We start from the raw sequence: 10771 nt of genomic DNA on the forward strand, positions 1-10771 counted from the left end.
TCGAAGTTAGGGTTTACTCCTTTCCCCTTTTAGCTTTTCTATTATGCATTCAATTTCCATCTGTTTTCAATCTGTATCATTATTAATGAGCACCCATTCCTTTTGCTTCTGCTTTTCTCTCCATATCCTAGTAATTGCTCCTTGTTTACGGCTTCAAAGTTAGGGTTTTACTCCTTCCCCTTCGAAGTTAGGGTTTACTTCTTTCCCCTTTTAGCTTTTCTATTATGCATTCAATTTCCATCTGTTTTCAATCTGTATCATCATTAATGAACACCCATTCCTTTTGCTTTTGCTTTTCTCTCCATATCCTAGTAATTGCTCCTTGTTTACGGCTTCAAAGTTAGGGTTTTACTCCTTTCCCCTTTTAGCTTTTGTATCATGCATTCAATTTCCATCTGTCTTCAATGTGTATCATTATTAATGGGCACCCATTCCTTTTGCTTTTTCTTCTCTCCATATCCTACTAATTATTCCTTGTTTGCTTCACTGCTGCTTATCAAAAAAAAAAATCTCTAGCCCATGTAATATTGACACAAGTATTTATTTGTAGATGAACTGAGATAAATCTTAGCTTATATCATAAAAACCCAGAGTTATGCATATATATTATGTAATCTACTTAATTTGTTGATAATCGTTAACACACAACGACTATTTACCAAACACAAGAATGTAATACTCAGGATACAAATATGTGTGCAGGTGCAGGAGAGCCATCATCAACAGAAATGGCAACATCAATGAATTTACGTAAGGAAGAGATATATATAGATAGCCACCCAGGACACGGGCTCCTTAAATTGAAGCCTGCTGAAAAATCATGTTATTGTGGGGGATGTAAAGAAATGGTGTTTTTTTCACAAGAATGTTACCAGTGTGAGCACGAGGATGGGCACCAGAAATGCGACTTCCACCTTCATGTGGAATGTGTCCCTATCGCTTCCTTGTGGCTAACATTTATCAGTTGCGACTTTACCTTTCAGCAGGACCCAAGAGGAAGACATATGGTTTGTGATGCATGCGGGAATGATGTGAAAGGTTGGTTTTTCCAGTCTTCGACACCAGGGGAATCACGTCATTTACACCCATGTTGTGCCAAGCTTGACTTTAAGAGAACGGTCCGTAATGGTAGCATTGAACTTGATCTTAAAGAAGAGACTTCATCAGTGTGCCTAATATGTAGAAACGAGGGTCATTCAAAAAATTTCAAGAGCTGGGTCTATGTTTCCCGTTGTCGCAAGTACTGTTATCATGTGTCATGCATGAAGGATAACGTCGAGAAAGGGGCGAAAGACGAGGCTAGTAATCAGCAACCAAGTTATGAGACTGGAACAACCAGCGGGGTCTTGGTAACAGGGGCTCAGAAACAAGATGTACGACCACGCCGCGGAGAGACGAGCCTCGATTTGTTGGAGTTCGCAGTCGACCTTGTCATTTTCCTGATTTCTGTCATCTTTGGGATACCTTTCCCATCGGTGTCTAAATGGATAAGAAAGATATGGTAGATCATTACATCAGGAAAATATAAAAATGAATAAATGAGGTGATTGATCTAAAATTATTCATGCATGGCTAGTTGATGCATATGTGGCTTTCTATAAAAATGATTCCCATCTGTTCTTGTTGCTCCCCCCGCCGTTTCACATGGCTACTCAATATATCTTTTTAAGTGTGTGGTATGGTGTTCTCTAGGGTATATATGAGAGATGAGGTTAGATCTCATTTTATCACGGTTGTACTCGACAGGAGCATAGATGAAAAAGGTTTGTTTTCCTCTCTTCTTGTGGTGTGGTGTGGTGTTCTCTAGGGTATATATGAGAGATGAGATTAGATCTCGTTTTATCATGGATGTACTCGACAGGAACATATATAAATAAAGTTTGTTTTCTTTTCTTTTCCTTTTACTAGTATGAAAATAAGCACCCTATGGTTGGTTGTTCTTCAGGATATATGGATTGGCTTCCATTGTAGCCTGTCTGATGGCTCTCTTTTTTATACATCGCACCTTAATATTACAACCATCATTCTCGTCTACGTAGACTACATTTTTCTCACAAGAAATACTGACGCTTTTCTTCATAATCTATTCAATAAACTAAGCCAAGAGTTTGCGATCAAGGATCTTGGATCACCGCACTACTTTCTTGGAGTAGAAGTGAAGCCTTTGTCTGGTGAAGTAATTCTTGTCCCAACACAACTATACATATGACATACTTCGCAAAATGCTAGAAAGTTCTTCCTTTGCTACACCAATGACCGTAAAAAAACAAAGCTATCTCCTCTAACTCAGAACTTGTTGATACCACCTGTTTCCTAAGCATAGTAGGGGGATCTCCAATATCTCGACCTTCACAAGACCCAACATAGTTTATTTAGTTAATAATGTGCCAATTCTTTAGCTGCCCTACTTTCACCCATTTGAAAGTTGTAAAACGGATCCTGAGATACTTAAATATCACATAAAATTTTGGTATTCGATCGCTATGTTGCCCAAAGTTCTACAAACCTGCATGTGTTTAATGATGCAAATTGGGCTAGTTGCACTACTGCAAGGAGAAGCATCATTGGTTTCTGCACATTTCTTGGTGCCAGCTATATTTTTTGGTGTTCTAAGAAACAACCCACAGTTCTCGATCCAATACTGAAGTTGAATCTAGATCGGTCTCCACCACAGCTGAGATAACGTTGATCATATTTCTTCTTCGTGATTTTGGCATTCCCTTTGCAAAGCCACTGCAGCTATTTTGCGACAATGTCAGTGCACTTCACATGTCAGTTAATCCTATGTTTCATCCAAGATCAAAACACATTGAGCTCGACTATTACTTCATATGAGAGAAAGTTGCAGTGGGTCATCTTATCACAAGGCACATTCCTTATTCGTCTTAACTTGCTGATATCTTCACAAAGCCATTAACCAAGGCTACCTTTCAAATATTCAGGGACAAACAGGGTGTCCATCCTCAATCACATGCTAGATAGTTTAAGGGGGCATATGCCAAAATTAAAGATCCCATCATCTCCTGTGGTCAAGCTACAGATCAAGAGAATAAAAGGGAAAATAAAAAATCCACCAGTCATGAGCGTTAACCAATCTTCCGGCGATATCCTCCTTGGGTAAATAGTGCATTTCCTCTTAAGTAAAATATAAACTTCCTTGTATGTAAAATATATACTACGTATATTAAGTTCAGATCAATGAAAATGAACAATGGCTTCATCCATCTTCTCTAAAATTTTCTTCATAAATAGCGTCTTTCTCTTGGTCAACGAGTGTTTTTGGTTTTTGCTTTGTTTATTACCTTTTTTTTTTTTTTAATGATGAATAAATAGACAATGTCCATCCTTTTACGTGTGTGGTGTTATCTAAGGTATGTGTGAGAGATGGGTTGATATTTCATTTGATCATGAATGTACTAATTATTTTCTATGCACGAGACACAGACAGAGACACGAATGAACCAATTATTTTGTATGCACGAGACAAAGACATAATTGAAAGTGGCTTTCCTTTCTTTCTTTTTCCATTTTCTGGTAAGAAAAGACACCTACTTGAATTAGCCAAATTCTGCCACCAATTATTTTCTATCCTTGTTTATAATATTATAGTTCATTTGACACCTTTGATATTAAAGAGAAGTCATCGGGCGCAATTGATATTAGAATTATGAGTCATAGTAGGAAAATACGAAAAGTGGGACAGCTTCTTTCCAAATAGGAAGTAGGAACACGTTGCTTGACTTCTATAATAAAACATGATTGTGAAACCTATCCGACCAAATTCTCCACACGAGACCATCAAGCATACCAACTACCCAAACTCACAAGGCACATGGCATACACCTCTCCTGTTCGAAGCATCCACATAACACAAGCAATAATGAAATCTAACTGCGCCTTATAGATGAGACCTCAACAAAGTGCCTAAAATGCAAGAACAAGGGGATTTTATGAAGGAATCACAGGCTCGTTCGATGTTAGTTTCCACTTGTAGCCAATAATGTTGTCATGTGTCCTGTGAAGGACGTCATTCTTGCGAATTGGCAGAAGGGTCACTTCCAACACATTATTCTTCCTCTCTTGGTTAATTGGACATACCTGCCTGTAAAGACCTTCCCCCACCCTTTAAAATAATCACAACAAAAAGAATCGTAATGAAGCCTATTAATAAATATAACGACTGTTGAAAATGAAATACTTTTAACAACCGATTAATATACATATTATTTTCACTAACAACTCTCCTTCATCGAAACTAATGACGCGCAAGTGGTTTGTTCATGTGGCTTTTTAGCAAATGTTAAGATGATGTTTGTTTTTTTACTTAATTCTAAATAGAATCTTAATGTTTAATAGTGTTAAATATTAAGTGGTTTGTTTTTGTAGTATTTTATTTATATTAAGTATTAAAAAGTAAAGAAAAATCAATATATTATTTTTTCTATTTAGAAAAAATTATATATTTTGATTTTTTTTATTTAGTAAAAATTTTATAATAAATAATAAAAAAAATAAAAAAACCAACAACTTAAATTTTGAAAATAAATTATTTTTATCAAAAAGTCAAAAAAACAAACCTAACCTAAGTGTTTAATTTTTCTAATAATTTTAAGAATATGTTTAACAATAATTGTTAAAAAATATTTTTAACTTTTTTAGTATTAAAAAGTTCATTTTCTAGCATCATTATAAGACATATTCTAAGTTTCTTTAATTTATATCCAAAATTTAACTTAATTCTAGCTTACTCGTAGCCCGAAACTCTAATCTACTATCACCACCCTTTGAATTCCATCCATGTGAACACAACTATTTCCACGTACCAAAAGTCACTAGCTTCCAAAAACAAAGAAACTTCAAAGGTATTAATAAACTGAGAATTGGCTACGGACTGTCAATTCTCGTGGAATATACTTTTTGTCTTGGAATTCTAGTTTCTCTACTCGGCGTGGAAAATTACAGGAGATGTGTTGAACATGTCCTTGAAAATCTCCCTCCTCCTTTCAGGGAACAGGAAGATGTTTTATTTATTTTTAACCATCTACACTTGCTCATTTAAACTTTCTCTCAAACTACGTACTCTCCATCAGAAGCGCTTAATTGGGGGGTTTAAATTTTTCTTTATAATAGTTTATCTTTATGGTTGTATAGAAGAAGAAATTACAGAAGAAACCACTTCTAAACTTGGCAGTGTGTTTATCCCAACTTCCTCTAATGCTGGTCTTCTATATGTGATGATGTCATGAAATCTTCAATCTTTGATATTAAAGAGAAATCACTGGGGCGCAATATTATTAAAATTATGAGTCATAAAAGGAAAATTCGAAAAGTGAGACAGCCTTTTTCCAAGTAGGAGGTAGGCACACGTTGCTTGACTTCTATAATAATCTAGTCAATTCCTCTCCTTCAAACATCTTTATTTCTATAAAGAACTATTAGAAGATTGGTTACCAACTAACCTGCCCCTTCATATCTGGAAATTTATTCTAATATTTTAGACTAAGATTATGAAAAATATATCTATTACACTTTTTCATTTTTCTAAAGAACAAAACAAAAAAGCCGGTGGTTAGAGGTGGACTATAGAAACAAAAAGGTTGGTTGTCAAGGGGACCATAGAATTGAAGCTTCCCTACCAGCTTCATTTTCATTCATGAAAGAAATAAACGAAAAGGGGCCAAAAAATTAAAAAGAAAAAAGAAAAAGGAAAAAGAAAAAAAACTAGCTGTCACAAGGGCTGGAGCCTCGCAGAAGGTTTCATGTCTAGATAGCTACAAATATATTTTTATTTTTAGTTTTACTTTTTCCCCCTCTTGCTTCATTGGACATCCCTATCTGAAAAGACCTTCACCTACCCTTCAAAATAATCACGTACAAGTCAACCAAAAGAATACTAATAAGGTCTTTTCATAAATAAATATAACGACTGTTGAAAATGAAATATTTTTAACAACCCATTGATGCGACTCATGTTCATTCAAACCAATGAATGACGCCCAAGTGGATTTCGAAGAAGCAATAGGCATCAGCCTAAACTAATTGATGGAAACCAAAAGATTTTTTAGCAACCCCCGTCCCATTCAACCTAAATTGAAATTCATCGATCTCTAGTTTAATTTATAGAAATTTATAAAATTTGCAATATAGAAATGAAATTCAATCACATAACGGGACATATATGTCTTTCATACCTTTTTATTCTCATAATATAAGCTTCCAATACCTTTTTATGAGCTATAAAGATTTGTATTTTTCTCACAAATTAAATAAGAACACTTCTGAAACTTAATCCTGCATGGTTTGTGATTATGCTTATCCATCTTTTATCTAAACGATCGTTCCCCAGCTGACTTGATCTTCATACGTGAAAAGGACAAATAAATATGTAAGATTGACTGGATCAAGTCTTTAATTAATGTTTGTAGCCTTGAGAACCTAGATATTGGCGTGTGAAAGAATGACCCAAGCAAATTTCTAGACATTTTAAATCTAGAAATTTCCACATTGACTCTACAAAAAGCAAAGGATGATGAATTTCTCTTAAACATCATAAGTCATCTAGAAATTTCCATTTCATATCTCTATTCCATTGTTAATAATAGGATTATTAGATAGATTCAGACATTTTGGAAAGGTTCACACCATTGATCGAGTTCCATAAGTTATACTTTAATTAATTTGTAATTTATATAGTGATTAATCTTGCCAAATTTCCCGACTTTTTCATCAACAATTAATTAGTCCTTAATGGAGTCATTTTTCTGCATTGGAGTGAATTGTAAACCTACAAAGGCTTATCATAAAAAAAATTTTATTGATTTTTCTTGTTAATTGATATCAGATCTGTAAACATTAATCGTCCTAAACTATAGATTAATTATGTTCAAAATTTTCATAAAGCTATCTTGATGTGTGTATGCATATCAAGTAAAAAATTAATAGAACTGATCATCATCACGGTGCATGTAACCTTTTGATCAATTTCTGGACATGTCTGATACGTAGCATAGAAGGGATACACTTTCGGGGTATTACAGCTTTATTAGCTTGAGATTATACCCCAAGCACCATATTGTTCCTGTGCCCTGGTTAATTCACCTCATTTTGCCCGATGAATTCTATCCTCTTTAACTGGTTTTCAAGTAACAAAATATTAACAACTCAGTCTCACAAACACTTCACAAAATTTAATTTTAAATATAATTGGGAAAATATTTTGCCATTGATTTGGTGGCTTATGTTAAATTTTCATTTCAGTGATTTGAAAAAAAAAAAAATAGAGACCTCATCTGTCGACCCTAATCCTCTTTTCTTCCTAATTAAGTATAGATCCACAATATTATTTTGATTTAGGAAGGGCCAATTTTATACTCATGAGTTGATCAATTCAACCCTCTTTCTTGGTGGTCAAGTTTGCTTGAAGAGGTCGGTTTCATTTTAGCGAAGAGAAATACGTACGTTAGGTTTATACAAAAACTAGTCTTTGATTGATTCAAACCATTAGGTATACCATTCATTTCTCTTAAAAATGAAATGGGCACACACGGTTTGGGTGATTTTCTGACAAAATTTCTCATCACAATGCAGTGAAAGTAATGTTTTAATGGTGGACTATTAAGTAAAAACCCAATAAAAAATTGTTTTCCTTTGCCTATAAAGAGTGCCCCTCATTGCACCAATGCTTTATCACATGCCTTCCCACTTCCTTTCTTTTCTCCCTCTATCAGATTTCTTCTTCTTCTAATCTCTACGCCCAACTAGGTGGCGGTATCAAACATTAGAGGTCATTGCATCTCAAATTCCAACAAGCAGGTGAGATGCATTGATGTTTTCCATCTTTCTATATCTATCTCTATATATATATATAGTCTACGGATTCGAGCTTAGGGTTTACTCCTTTCGATTCCTTTTCACCTTTTGTATAATCCATTCAATTTCCATCTGTTTTCAATCTGTATCCTTATTAATGAGCACCCATTCCTTTTACTTCATGCTTTTCTCTCCATATCCTACAAATTGTTACCTGTTTGCTTTACTACTGCTTATCAAAATATGAAAAGTAGAATCTCTAACTTATACTGACATAAGCATATGACAAAATTATGCATGTGTTATATGTATGAAATCTATTTTGTTGGTAACCAAACGCATATGTGTAATACTCAGGATACATGTTTGCAGGTGCGGGAGAGCTATCATCAACAGAAATGGAGTTGTACCCAAGACAAAAAGTAATAAACAGCCACCCACACTGGCCGCTTATACTGAAGCCTGCTCAAAAACCATACCATTGCGGGGGATGTAAAGAGTATGAGATAGATTTACGACAATGTTACCAGTGTGAGCACGAGGATGTGCACCAGAAATGTGACTTCCATCTTCATGTGGATTGTGACCCTTACTCCGAGTCCATCTGGCTTCAGTTTATAGACTGCACCTTTTCCTTTCAGGTGGAGGCTCCAAGAGGAAAGAAAATGGTTTGCGATGGATGTGGGAAGGATGTGAAAGGATGGTTTTACCAGTGCTCATCGCGGGGGAACCCACGTTATTTACACCCTTGTTGTGCCAAGCTTCCGTTTAAGAAGACGGATAAGGGAGGTATGGTATTTGATCTTAAGGAAAAGACTTCATCAGTGTGCCTAATGTGTGGAAATGAGGGCAATTCCAAAGATTTCAGGAGCTGGGTCTACGTTTCCCGCTGTGGCAATTACTGTTATCATGTGGCATGCGTGAAAGGCAAAGTGGAGACGTGGAAGAAAGAGGAGGCTAGTAATCAGCAACAAAGTTCTGGGGCTGGGACCAGCAGCAACCAAGAGATAAAAACAGGCCGTAGAGAGAAGGCCCTCGATAACTGGAAGACGGCATTCGATATTTTCAATTTCGTGGTTCTTCTCATCTTTGGGGTATCTGTCCCTGTGCCTTTCGGATTGGTGATCAAATGGTTAAAAAGAAAATGATAGATCGTCATCGCATCAGAAAGTGATTCATCTAAAATCATTAATCATGGTTAGTTGTTATGGCTTTTTAGCAAATGCGAGCTTTTTCTCTTTTGTTTCGAGTGCTTTTCTTTTTGCCCCCTTTTTCGATTGACGTGGTCAATTTATCTCTAGTGTGAGGTGTGATGTTCTCTAGGTATACATGACTTGAGAGATGAGATTAGCTCTCGCTTGATCAACGTTGTACTCGATGGGAACATAAATCAAGTTTGTTTTCCTTCCTTTTTTCTTTTTCTAATATCAAAATAAACGGCTTGAATGTTCTAATAAACATGATTGATTGTTGTTTAGGTTCATACAGATATTGGTTTTTTGAAGCAATTTTTTATTGATAGCAACGAATTTTCCATGAAAAACAACATGGAATTTGGGTGTCAACCAAGAAAATATACGTATATATTGAAAAGTGATATAAGATGTTAAGTGTCATTCTAACAAAAGTTTTAATGCATAAAATCTTAATTTAAGAATGTAAAGAAAAAATAATCAACATCAAAATATACGAGGTTTTAATGTGATTTAGTCAATTATGTTTACATCCACAATTAAGAAAAAAATCATTTTACTATACTACAAAGAATATTAAAAAGAACAAAAATTAGAAATATTTATTGATTTATAAAATATTTCATATTTCTTCACTTTTTGTATTTAATTACACCTTTAACCATAAACCCCTCGCTCCACTCTTTCTTATTCCTTCTCCTATTTCTATTCACTTCATGTAATTTTCTATTGTTTTATAACTTTTTATTCTTATAATCTAAAATATTTATAAAAGTATTTATAATACTTTTTTTATTTTATAAAAAAAATATAATATTATTATAATGATATAAGGAATTTGGAACTTTTGTCAAAAATAACAATTCCCACTTTTTTTTATATCCAGATTATTTATATCCAAATTCTACCTCACTCCTACCCGGCTGTCACCACCCTTTGATTCCATCCTTGTGAACACAACTATTTCCACGCACCTACGTTGAAATGAAATGTATGTTCATTTCAACGTTCTCTGAAGCTACTCTCCATGGAGGAAGAAATTACATAAGAAACCACTACTAAACTTCTAATTGATTTAGGAAAGACCAATATAATCCTAAGAGTTGATCGGTTCAAACTCTCAAATGATAAAATATTGGTGGCATTGGCCAAGTGTGCTTAAAAATGGCCAGTTTTGTTCAACAAACACAAATACATGAGCCTCAGAACTCGTCTTTAAGTACCCTAACATACATCATATATTTATTCTTCATGTATCTGAAACGGAGGCCTGGATGATTTTCTGGCCTGGTTCGGTGGTTCCTCGTTCTAACACGGTATTGTTGATGTTTCAATGTTGACCGTCAACAATAAAAAAATCCCCAAAAATTAATTTCTAGGGATTTTGCTCAACAATTTGTATATGATTAATCCAATATATATATCTTAAATTGGAATGGCCTATTTATTATTCATATCCAAGAGAACATGTTATTTAATCATTTTTCTACCAAATAGCCTTTAATGAGAATTACAAATAAAATTAATACTAAAAAATTTAGAGTTTATTTGACAACTGTTTTTAAAAATACTTTTAACAACTAAAAATTATTTATGTTTTTTATTTTCTATTCTTAATAACAGTGTTTTCAAAAAAATATTTTTTAGTTGTTTTTATTTGTTTTCTAAAAACTATTTTTAAAAACATATTTAAATTTTTTTAAAAGATTTCAATTTTTCAAACAAGTTTTTGTTCTACAAAATATTATAGAATAATTTTCAAAAACAAT

The 10771-nt window shown here is 34.1% G+C and overlaps 2 protein-coding genes across 2 annotated transcripts; both read left to right on the forward strand.

Moving 5' to 3' along the window:
* Positions 1-845: 845 nt before the first annotated feature.
* Positions 846-1505, forward strand: LOC109123651 (uncharacterized). Its single transcript, XM_019224038.1, has one exon. It carries the CDS (start codon positions 846-848, stop codon positions 1503-1505), a length of 660 nt encoding a protein of 219 aa, XP_019079583.1.
* Positions 1506-7685: 6180 nt separating this feature from the next.
* LOC100259872 (uncharacterized) lies at positions 7686-9292 on the forward strand. Its single transcript, XM_002278699.4, has 2 exons — positions 7686-7812; positions 8182-9292. Exon 2 carries the CDS (start codon positions 8208-8210, stop codon positions 8955-8957), a length of 750 nt encoding a protein of 249 aa, XP_002278735.1. The 5' UTR covers positions 7686-7812; positions 8182-8207; the 3' UTR covers positions 8958-9292.
* Positions 9293-10771: the final 1479 nt, after the last annotated feature.

Source organism: Vitis vinifera, chromosome 13 (genome assembly GCF_030704535.1).
Source record: "Vitis vinifera cultivar Pinot Noir 40024 chromosome 13, ASM3070453v1".
Taxonomy (NCBI): domain Eukaryota; kingdom Viridiplantae; phylum Streptophyta; class Magnoliopsida; order Vitales; family Vitaceae; genus Vitis; species Vitis vinifera.